This window comes from Cyanistes caeruleus, chromosome 1 (assembly GCF_971803275.1).
Source record: "Cyanistes caeruleus chromosome 1, bCyaCae1.hap1.1, whole genome shotgun sequence".
NCBI classification, from domain to species: Eukaryota; Metazoa; Chordata; class Aves; order Passeriformes; family Paridae; genus Cyanistes; species Cyanistes caeruleus.
The window spans coordinates 92465499-92478317 of record NC_141701.1 but is presented as its reverse complement, the minus strand read 5'-3'; the positions used below and the strand labels follow the sequence as shown (position 1 = coordinate 92478317).

General features: G+C 37.3%; 1 protein-coding gene across 2 annotated transcripts in view; it reads right to left on the bottom strand.

Moving 5' to 3' along the window:
- CDKAL1 (CDKAL1 threonylcarbamoyladenosine tRNA methylthiotransferase) overlaps positions 1-12819 on the bottom strand; it is a 377626-nt gene that overhangs the window by 298346 nt on the left and 66461 nt on the right. For both annotated transcript variants that reach the window (XM_086842602.1, XM_023919638.2), the window contains exon 5: positions 11871-11955. In XM_086842602.1, the coding sequence (XP_086698728.1) occupies positions 11871-11955 (85 nt within the window). The remainder of the gene's footprint in view (positions 1-11870; positions 11956-12819) is intronic.

Genomic DNA, 12819 nt, shown 5'->3' with positions numbered 1-12819 from the left:
GGGAAAGGAACATGAAGCATCACCACAACTAAAGCTACTTGAAGCATATTTTGGGAAGACAAAAATAAAGCCGCTCCCTCTCTCTCTCTCTATCCTACTACCTGCCATCTGCCCATGAGGCCACAAAGCAAAGCCACATCTTTGGCAAGGGCTGAAGCTGGTAGCAGCTGCGTCACCACAACAGCTCCAGCAGGGAGCAGGGGAAAGAGAAAGAACTGGGGCAACTCCGTGTTCTCTTTGCATGGAAATATTGCACCAAGCAGTGATTCCCAGCAGGAAACCTCATTATGTAAGCAGTATCATTTAGTATGTTAGAAGACAGTTACAGCCCATTCTCCTCAATCCAAACATACTCCCTGACCATTTTCTTAGAATATGACAATGTCATCTTAGCATGTGGTTTCTGAGCAATAGTCACAAGAAATTCAAAATCAGCTCATTTCATCTCAACCACAGCACTAGTAAAGAATCACAACAACAGAGTGCGCAATACCTGGCTTATTCTCAATAAATGTCCTTCCTACAATAATTGTAATATGTTAAGTAGCATTTCACAATAGCTTAACTTAAAAATTTTGCAACAAGCATGGTTAACTGGTGTCTTTTGTGAAATACAAATGGAAACCACAAAACCAAGAGCATGCACTGCTTGATGTAAAAACTGTGAACTGTTGACTTAAAAAATATGTTGCTCAAGAGATATTTTAACACTGCATTATGCCATTAACACTGAAAACCGATGTATTTCAAATACGAAGTAAATAATCCCTTTCCTCATGAGAGGAAACCAAGAGGGACTTGGGAGTGCTGCTGGATGAATACTGAACTTCAGCCATCAATGTGCTCTTGCAGCCCAGAAAGCCAGTTGTATCTGGGCTGCATCCAAAGCAGCATGGGCAGCAGGGTGAGGGAGTGGATTCTGTCCCTCTGCTCCGGTGAGACCCCACCTGCAGTGCTGCATCCAGACATGGGATCTCAGCACAGGAAGGACATGGATCTCTTGGAGAGAGTCCAGAGGAGGCAACAAAGATGATCAGAGGTCTGGAGCACCTCCCCTATGAGGAAAGGCTGAGAGAGTTGGGATTGTTCAGCCTGGAGAGAAGAAGCCTCCAAGAAGGACTCTCGGTACAATAACGAGGGCTTATAGGAAAGATGAAGACAGACTCTCTAATAGGACTTGTTGCAATAGGACACAGGGTAATGGTTTTAAACTAAAGAGGTTTACTATCTAGAGATGGTGAGATGATCCATCCCTGGAAACATTCAAGGCCAGGCTGGACAGGACTCTGATCTAGTTTAAGATGTTCCTGTTCATTGCAGAAGGTTGGATAAGGTGACCTTTAAAGGTCCCTTCCAACCCAGACCATTCTGTGATAGTGAATCCTAAAAAGTTACCATGTCCTGAAGCTCCAGGTTTACTATACACTGAATTTATATTAGTTCAGGACTAAATTAGAAGCAAGTCTTCTAAGTCATAGAGGGAAGGTCAAAACAAAGCCTGTGCAAAACCACATTTGACCTGTTCTCTATAATGCTTGAGTATATAAACGTGTTACATCCATGTATACATAAACAGTCAAATTTACAGATTATAAATGCAATTACAAGCTATAGGACTAAAAGAGGCCACATAAATTCATATTTATAAAAACAAAAGAACCATAGCTTCCACCTCTCATGTAAAAGTTCATCCATTTCAAAAACCCTTCAAAATTTTGGTCTTAAATGTATTTGCTAGTTCAGTCCAGCACAGTCTACATAACTAAGTTAGCAAATGTGTCCAATACTGGCCAAACAAGACAGGTCCTACTAACAGCAACAAAAACAATATGAAAAGAATAAATAGATGAAATAATAATTTCAAGTTCAGATATTATGTATTTTTAAAAGGCAGTATCTGAAGCTAAGAGCAATCTGAAGTAAAAATCCCATTTCCTGCAGCTTTCCTTGTATAAGAAGTTTTACAATCTGGATTCAGGACTCTAATTAAACATGGTATTTTTTCTGAAAGGATGTGAAAGAAAATTCTTCATTGTATTTAGGATTCTTCGTTGTATTTAGGATACATCCACTGTTACATCTTTTCCATCTCTAAAATAGCATTTTTCACTCACCGTCATTTTTTGGAGTTGCAGGTACCAATTGACAGCTCCACAAATGACTGGTATAAGGAAAAACATACAAACTAGACATAAAAGTACATAAAAAGTAATCTATTATGGAAATGGGCTAAATTAAAAAAGCACAAGGAGAGACAAAATAAAAACTGGAAGCATATGAAGTATTTAGAAAAAAAAAATCCATGCCACCCAATTGGACTGAGATAATCACAGATTGCTTCTGCAATGAGTTTTGCTATATTTTAGACAATTTTATTTAACATTGCATTGAGCCTCTGCCTCTTGACTATTGAGTTTCCCTTGAGGTTATGCTAATAAAATATAATAGAACCAAGCAAAACAATAGTTTTTTCCCTACTTGAAGTAAATACATATAAAATTTCTTGTTATTTGTGTTATGTTGGTGGCTGGAGGCACTAACAAGCATCAGCTTTCATTGTGCTTGAAGCTGTAAAACCAATACATGAAAAAAGTTGATTATTTATCCTGTTAGAAGTAGTTACCAGACATTATCTCTTAGGAAAATTTTAAATTCAAACACATACTTGGAATGAAACAATTCTGTGGTCAACTGTGTCTTGGTGCTGGCCTGTGTTTCTGCCTTTTTTTTTCATTGAAAGCTAAAAAGAAAATATTACAAGTAAAGAAAAAAATCTGGATAAAAAGTTAAATTCAAAAGGAGCAGTTGTCTATGCTCATGTGCCCCCCCAAGAGTGGTGCACCAAGGGTCAAGTCAGCAGCTGAGGTGTACAATGCCAAATGTGAACTGCTGTACTGCACTGGTAGTATCCCAACTTGCCTTGACTAAACATGCCACAATAAAACCCCAACATACCATCAATCTTTGCAGATGCATGTTAAACAGAAACAGAAATTATAATGGAAGTCAGTGTAAACAAGAGCTTTGTTGAATACAGACAAAAGAGAAAATTCACCAACACTATTTTTGCTCTTTGTGGGTTAGCATCTAACAACCACGAGAAAAATGCTTTCAGAAGTATGAGAGAAAATGTTTTTGACACTCAAGCTCACCTGAACAAGCAAGCATTCTCTGTTTTAGGACAAACACCCATAAAGTATTAGTAGATAATCTTTTGAATCAAAAACAAATAAAATCATACTTGTCAGTACAGACAAGTTTAGATCAGGTTGATTTTTGCATTAGTCCTGCTACAGCAAGTTTCTGCATGTTTTCCTATGCTCCCTCCCTAGGAAAAGTCAGGCCTGCTAGGACAATAGCCAACATGCAGCTAATTAGATAAATAGTCAAAGTTAACAACCACCTACTTCCAGCACTCAAAGCATTAACCTTTTCTGCTCAATTCAACTGTCTGAAATGGTAAAATAAAACACTTGTTAAGACAGGGGGACACATGCAAAACACTGATTCTGTAAAGCTCATCTAACCTATCCAAAAACTAGCTAACAATTTGTATTACTGAATCACCCTTTCATGATTCTGCTGTATTTCATATATTCTGGTCTATTAGTTAAAAGCTCAAAAGAGCAAGGGGAAAAAGGAAAACAAACAAAAACCAATAAAACATTCTATTCTTTTTCACTTCTTATGACTGTACTTTCTGTATACAGGTGAACCAAACCAAGCAGAGCTCTGTCCTCATCCTGTCCCATACTATTTCAACTTACATCAATTAATGTACATCCTCTTTCAATAATGTTATTGTTTGTTTGAGGCGAATCTAAAATCTCTTCAAATCTCCTGCACTTCTTAGTGCTTTGATTACCTCTCAATAAGAAAAAGAAACAAGAAATTTCCCAACAGATGGGAGGCGAATGTCACATGGCAGAAGCAGCAAGGATTCTAACTGCACATCCCCAGATTAATTACAACACAAAGTTCAGCTTCAGTAGTCCACTACTGGGCACAGACTGCTTGGATAAGTCATAAATATTGTTCCAAGGACAAGAAAATACACACAGCCTACTGTTTGAAGTAATAAAAAAACACACTACAACGTCTCACACTGCTGCTGTGTCCAGCAGTTGTCCGCTATCTCACCACTGTTTGAATCACAAGCTCCTCAGGAATTGTCACCAGCTCCTTGCTTTGGAAAACTCCATAGGGGCATTTTCCACCTGAAGGCATGCTGACTTACAAACTGTTAATATTCTGCTTCCATTCACAAACCTTAAATTCACAGAGGTGTGTACAATTCACAGTACACAGTACACAGTGTGTACAATTCACAGTGGATTTTATTCTTTTGCACACCACAACCCAAACTAAACTTTTAAAGTCTTTATTAGTAGCCTATTTTTTGAACAGCAAACAGAAAACCCTCCAATCCAGTAAGGACAAACTAGAGGTTAAGGTGCTAATCTGAAGTGTGAGTTAAATCAAGGAAGGAACTTGCTCATGAGAAATCATTGTCCCCATCCTGTTAAAAGAAGCAAGACATTTCAAATAGATTTCAACATGTTTTTTATGCACATGCCCATAATAGGAAACCAAACATAGTTTTGCTCAAATGTCTCCAATGCCTCAAAAAGTCTCTTCTTTAAAGCCCTTGATTAAGCAACAAAAGAAACCTGAAACTTCTGGCCCAAAACAGCACCTCCATCTTCCTGACATTTTCTACTGTATCTGTTCCCTGGTCTATGCAAAGAGGGGGTCACCAGCACTAAGAGCCCAAGAGAACGCCCCATCCACAAAGGTAAGCATATGGCAGAACAGCATGAGAAACACTAGGAAAGCCCAATACTTACTTTTGCTAATTTTACAAACTCTGTCTTGAGAGGTTTCCTAAAATTATGCATTTTGACCAAGTCTGAGAGGAGAGGGAAGAACTGTTTTGATTTTTAACTGAAAATAACATCAGCAATGCAGTCTGAAGAGAATTAGATACCCTTTTCAGTGTTGCTCATTTTCTTGAAACATGTTTCAGATGGTTATACATGCCTGCAAGTTCTTGTTCTAAAATGATGGAAAAAGACCAAGTGACAGGACACAAGGCAATGGCATAAAGCTGTGCCAGGAGTGGTGTGGGCTGGATATTAGATGATGGTTCTTCACCAGAGGGTGTTTGGGCAGTGGCACAGGCTCCCCAGGGAAGTGGTCACAGCACCAAGCCTGACAGAGTTCAAGAAACATTTGGACAATGCCCTCGGGCACGTGGTGTGACTCTTGGCATGTCCTGTGCAGGGCCAGTTGATGATCCTTATGGGTCCATTCCAGCTCTGGCTAGTCTACAATTCAATGATACCTGTGTCCCCATTTCGGTTGACAAGGAGAAAGGTGAAAGCATTACTCCATGAGCTACCAGGAGAGCTATACTTTTTAAATGATAAGTCTTCCTTGTTTACCCATATCACTGAAGTGTAATGGTTGATTGCATTTGTTTGCAAAGGAAAATGTATCTTGTATGTTTAGCAATACTTAAACTTAACTGATTTTCGATGTCTGTAAACACTGCCTGTGAAGCACCAGGGCTCCTGAGGTCTACATAGCTGGGGACCTGGACCTCAGCAAAAAGTTCAAATACAGATATGTGAAGTAATGAAACAGAGTTGGCTTCTCATGTCCTGGCCATACTTTCTTCTCTAAAATTGTGATCAAATCTATATCTGTTCCTAATGATCTGGCTCAAGACATAAAGAGTATCTAAAAGGTGATTACCCCACTAAAGCATCTGAAACTTAATCAGTACTGTGCCAACATCTCAAAGCATCAGTATCATGCAGTACTTAAAGCAGTCCCAAATGTGTTCCTATCAGAATAGAAAATATTCATTCAGAAGTTGATTTTAACAGGTTCTTTTCCTTTTCTTGTACTTTTTTAAAAACCTTTTAAAATATTAAACTGAAGTGCACGCAAGTTTATAGCCTAGGCTTTTGCAAATCTCTGCAAAATGTGGCCATGTAACACATGCAATCACAAGCAGTCCATAATCCTTTTATCTTCTAAACACTATGCAATGGAAAGCACTCAGTTCTATATGGTGTGCTTTTTTTACATTTTATAACATCACATCAAACAGCTTTTAACATTCTCTTTTACGGCAGTCGTGAGTGCAAGAAAAGGAACACACTCAAATGCAGCTAAAAAACTTCCACTAACAAGCATCATTTAAATCACAGAATTTTTCATCAACAGCTATGTCTTCCATCAGCTTAAGACACTAAAAGCATGGGTGACAATATTTAATAAGTGTAAAAAGAAGAAAAAAATACTTACTAGATTGGTAAGGTTTTAAATTAAGACTTCAGTTTAATAATATTTTTGTGCTAAGCCTATAAAATCCTTCTGCAGCATGTAGAAGCCATAGAGCACTTGGAGTCAGCTATGCTTCTTGGTAAAGCTTGACCAAATACATAACTGTGAAGCTGGTATTGCTTAAGCTGAGAAACAGTAACTAGTAGAATGAACATTTTTAAAAATCATTGTTTTGCAATATGGATGGGCACAGCTGTACAAAAGAAAAATTCTCAAATGCTGAAGTAGAAAACCCTTCTGTAAATTTTTGCAAGGAAAACCCAGAAGCTTAAAAAAAAAATAATCTGGTGAACATAAGAGAAATACTCAGTGTTTTCAACTAATTAATTTGTACACATTACATCAAAGATTAGAGCACTTCCTAAAAAAAAATGTAATTTCTTTACCAAACAATGAGCTCCAAAACTAATTTTAAAATTAACTTTGGTTAATGGTGTGTGATTGCTGAGATCTTAATAGATTTCCTACATCTGTAAACATGTAAATGTTGTGCCTAAATCTATTCCAATCAAGGTTTTGATGAAGCAACTTCAGTAGTCACCTAGGCTCCTCAGGTTGTTCTTAGAAAAGAATCGTGATTTTAAATTCTAGGTAACTGATTTACAGCCTCCACTCAAAACCAAGTAACTCCTATTGTCTGGGGAAGGAGTTCCTCTCACTGTGAATATGGCATAAATCTTGAATAGAAGCACTTCATCAATATCTAAGTGTGTGAGCCTCTCATCCTGGCAAAAGACAAGGTTTTCAGACTTTAGAGAGTCTGAGCAAGGAGTATTATTGGCAACAGTTATAGGGGCAAAAGAAATCAAGTGTCAAACTTCCACCCAATGAAGTTTGTTTTGCAGGCATTTTTACCTCATAGAATTCAGGTCTTCCTCAGATTTCTTCAATACAAGTGGAAAACAGCAGTATTTCTGCCTACAGTTCTTAGAACCATCCAGTTAACCTTAAGTACTCCAACACAAACACTGGAAGTCACAGCAACACACTACTTCTGTAAAATCCAACAAACAGCCAGGCTATGAAACTCAGCTCAGAATCTTACACCTGGTGGAAATTATCTTCTTAAGCTAAGAGGAGGCATAAAATAAAGAGTTTTGAAATACTTACATTTCCTCTCCTGGAAGTACATCATGCCTTAGATTTTACTGCATGAACAGTATAAATAAATCATAGTCTGCTTCTACACTGGAAATGTATTAGGAACAGCAAAAGGATTAATGCTGTGTTAAAGAAAGTGATAACCCTGCAGAGTGTGCGATTTTTCATTTTGCTCAACTTGCAAAATGCATCATATAAATTACATTCATAAATGTTGGGGGGAAAAAAAACAAAAAACAAACCTTCTTCGAGGGTTATTTTCATTTTCAAATATTTCAAGCTGCAGAAAATTATTCTTATCTCTGAACAAGCTTTTTTATTTCTTAAAGAATAGCATCCTTCTGTACTTAATATCAACACAATTGCATTTGGTGAACAGAAACACTGTAGCATCCAAAGGCAGTCATGCCTTTTACTCTTCAATTTAATCCACTGAGAGCTTTAAACAACTTGCAAGGTCTACAGTCACAGTCCTCTTAAACTAACATTTCCACAAATTCTACGGTTTTTGATGCTCCTTCTAGCATGAAAGTGAGATCCCACACACAGTGTTTATTCATGAATTGGTGAAAACTGAAGCAAGGACAGAACTGGAAGCCACATGGTGCTACTTCAGTGCTAAAAGCCCTTGCATCTCTGTCACAGCTCATAGCCATCAGAAAGAAAAGGGCTGAACACACACTGGAGCATGCCTTAAAGTGAATGCAGCAACAAATACATCAGAGAAAGTGTGTTAATGCTATATGTTAATTATATATAGTAACAAAGATGATTATTTATAGCAGTCAGACTTACTCTATGCCATGAGACAAGCCACGAACACCTCAACAGCATAACCACCTTTCCACCCAGACAGCATCATTCTGGCTGTTTTGATAAGAGAGACACCAAATTCCTAAACATAATACTTCAGCCAGCAAGAGAACTCCTCAAGGAAAAGCCAAAGTCCCCAAACACAAGTAACTTACACCAGCACCCAGGAAAGGATCAAGCAAGAGGCAAGACTGCTACCTAGAAACACTCAAGAGTCTCTGAATCTTCAGAGGTCATCAGGAAAACTGGGTTACATATCTGAGATGTAACAGTCCAGAAAAGAGTATCAGAGCACGCAGAAATTAATGCAGAGAGGCTGAAACTGAAGAGCAAAATAACTTTACTTTAAAGGAAGCAAGCTTCTCTATCACACACTTACAGGCTTGATTTTCTTCATCAGTCTTGCTAGATTTACTGTGGTTTACACAAGTTAAGGTTAGTAACTTACTTCTTGAATGTTTATTCTTGCTATTATTAACAGCTAAGTTTTAAGAAACTACTACTTTTGACTAAAATAAATTATAGCGGAAAATGTTACCTGATAACCTTCTGCAAATGAGAAAATAAAAACCAAAAAAACCTACAAACACAATAAGCAGAGGCACATAAACGAACCACCAAAAAACTACCCAACATCCCCCAAAACAAATAAATAGTGACACCTCTCTGGAAGAATTTTAATGATATTTTACTTATTTTTTATTATCTATACTGTTTATAAAACACATATACATATACAGCTAACTCATCCAAGTTGGTCACACTGACAGATGACCAGGTCCAAAACAAAGACATCCTACTGAAACACTGTCAGCAAAACAAGGATGTGACTGACTTTTAAATAAATAGATTATTTTTAAAGTATTATTTAATTTTAAATTCTAAGGCAAAATAAAGTCAACTTCAAAAAATGGAACTTTCCAAAAGCTGCTTATTTCCTGGAATGCCCAGCAACTACTCTACTACACAAGAGGTAGATTCATCACTAATCAAAACACAAGCCTTAATAATTATTTTTTTTAACTCCACCCACTTAATTATAGTGGGAATTCTTTACTGCTATTGCCTAACTCTACTTTAATCTTATTTTAAGATTAACCAACTGAGAATAAAATCTGCCCGGGAAACTCTCTCAATTCCCATCAATAAACTAATGTCTTTAATTGCCCTCCATACCATTACTCTGGTTCAGCAAGCTCAACTTTACTGATAATGAAGAACAGGAGACTATCCCTAAGAGCTGTAAGAAAAAAGAAAAACAAAAGAGCATAAAGATTATACTGTCACTCATCTTGTATCACCTGTAAACACATCTGCAAAGGTTCAGAGTGTCTGGGAGTGGCTCTGTTCCTTTTTTAGAAGAAAATCAGACCAAAAAAGGTTGAACCTACAGGAATTGTTGGGTTCTGGCAGATACACATCTGGCCCACGGTATTAGTGAAGGATCAGCTTTTCACAGTCATTCTTTAACCACCAGTGTGAACACACTACCACTGGTTTGATTCAGTACATTTTAAAGTCGTATATGCAAGCAATGAAGGAACTGTTGCAGTAGGCAAAGAATAAATAATTTTCTCACAGAACATGATGTTCACATGTAACATACATCTGTTACTATGTAACACTTTCAGACTGATTTTTTTTTTTTTTTAAAGAAGAATTTTACAAGGCTGAGTATTAATTTTTCTACTCCAAGCATGTTCGCTTTGACAACACACACACACTACATATTTATTTTGTTACTCAATTGAGAAAAACAAAGATCTCCACAGTTACCAACAGGCTGCTGTGACAGGATATAACGGCAGTTCATTTTGTATCACCCAAATTTCATGCATTGGGTTTTTGCTGTAACAAATTAAGAACTATTTGGGAGAAGTTGTGTTCTTTACAGAATCAATGTGTATCCCCTGTGACAGTGCGCCTTATGAAAAATCAGAAAAAACTACAGAAGTTGTCATTCTCCAGGGCTGGGGACTGCCAGGATCTGAGATTAGAGAATGAATGATGTATGCTACAGGAAAAGAACAAGTACAGGGAAATTTAAGGATGAAAAAGAATAAATAAAGAATAAAATAACAGAAAGGCTACAAGTAACATCAGGTTCATGAACAGAGCAGCAACAGAAACATGTTCTTCAAAGAAATATTTTTGGTCATTTGCTTTCAGTTAGGCCCTTTTTCTTAACCAACTCTATTCTCCTGGCTAGGACACACACCATACCACATCATTTCTGGCACAGGATGAGTAAAATAGAAGGATGGCCACAACTGAACTGGAAACTATCTTGTCATCAGTTCTGTTGGCCAACACACACTAACTGTTGGAAGTATTCTGGGAATAGTTTGCTTTTTTTCTTTGTTTCTGGCAATAGAGAAGAAAAGGCATAAGCCATTCTGGTCACCAAGTACAACACCAGCAGCCAGGAAGTAAAGCACTCTCAGGGGTGGAGGAAATTTCTGCTGTGCCAGCCACAGCAGGCAAGTGGTTTCTGTTCCAGGTTACAGCCCTGAGAGTCTGTTAGTAACCCCAGCACTGCGAGCAGGTAGCTTATATCCAGCTTCTCTCTCCCCTCCTTCCCTTCCAGAGAGCCATGTGTTTCTAACCAAAATGGACTTCAACAGCCAGTCCATCCCCAGCGAACCACACTAAACAAATGGCTGCACAAACTTGTTTACTAAAGATAAAATCTACAAGACACATACCACATTGTTTCTTTACACTGGGCAGTGATAGCTGTATGTGTACAGGTTTTCCAGTTACTCTCATCACAACTACACTTCTGCAGAAATTGGAGGCAAAAGTCACTACCATGTCATTTTGTTTGACATCAATGGAATGGTACTGAATAATAAAACACATTCTTCACAAGACTTGTATTGTAAGCTAATCAACTAATCTTTCAGAAAAATGTATAGTGAAATAGCTGGTTTTAAGTATACACCAGATACCCTTTTAAAAGAATCACAAAACCGGTAGGGCTGGAAGGGACTTCTGGACATCATCTTGTTCAAACCCCCTGCCATGGGAAAGTCACCCAGAGCAGGTGACACAGGGACACATCCAGGTGGCTTTGGAAAGTCTCCAGAGAGGGAGACTCCACCAACCCCTGGGCAGCCTCTTCAGTGCTCTGACACCCTCAACATAAAGAAGTTCTTTCCCATGTTAAGGTACTTGTCATTTAATTTATGGCCATTGCTGCACACCACTGAAAAGGAGGTCCCAGTTAGGCCATATTTGAGAAGATGAAAAATGAAACAACCTAACAATTCACATATTAAAAAAAAAAATAAATCAAAAGCACAGTCAACTCTTCAGAAGACTATTACAACATTGTCTTGAAAAGCGATATAAAAGCCCCTAACTAAATGGGTTGGAAGTTCTCCTAAATAAGTGTAGTGGTAATCACTTGCAAGTTATTGCTATTTAAAAAAAATCCACTCTACCTTGCAAATCCATCCTAGAGAATTCACCATTGTAACACTCAAACTCAGCACATTTCTTGCTCTAAAACCCAAAATTACTTCTAGATTGAAAACACAAAGCTTTAAGACATGCAATATTATTTGATAGTTAAGTATCTTTGTAAGGAAACTACTTACTTGATGGAGTTTCTGAAGTGGTCCTCAGCAGGATTTTTTACTGTACAACTGTTCAGCAACCATAAATCTGCTTCAGCAGAGTTATCTACAAAACAAAAAGAAACAAACCTGTGTTACGAATTATTTAATCTGTCAGCTTCTAACTTATATCATATTAAAAAAAAAATACCAAACTGAGCCATTAATAATAAGTTGGTATTTGCAAGATTACTTTGTATTCAATTACATTCTTGGAAGGGCTTATTTCTGGGTTTTTCATTGTTTTGTGTTTTAGGAAAAAAAGAGGTACATGAGCACTTCCATTGTAATTTCTTTTTAAGTTTTTTGCCAATGGAGAATTAATAGTTAATCTCATTTACCAGCTGCGACACCATTAAGTTGCACATGATGGAAAACAAAGCTAAAACGAATGTCACAACTCCCAGAAATGCACACTCCCATAAAGATCTTGCTGAGACAAAGGCAAAATTAAGTGGTCAACAAAAGCAGGTTTCTCTAAGAAAATAAAATCCCTGCTTCAGCTCCACTGTGAATTAATACTACAAAAGAAACGAATCACAATTTATAAAATGTGAACCTCTACTAAAGAGAAAAGTCAACATAGCTGGTTTGGAAAGAAACATGCATATTTCTAGTTTTGATTATATCTTAGTTATGGTGTAATTATAGCTCAGAAACTTTCAGACAAAAGCTATTCATGCAACCAATATCTGCCTCCATTTAGATAAGGATACAATTTTTTTCAGGATCCAAACCTTTCTGTATGTTCAGAGCCTATTGATATCTAAATTCATTAACAGAACTGAATCCCAGGATTATCTGCAGAAGCACATATATAAACACTAATCCTGTAAAACATGGCCAATAGTACAGAATTACTAGCATAGCCATTGTCCTTGTGAAGTTAAAGCTTCTTTTTTTGAACAAAAGAATAAAGATAATCTATCAC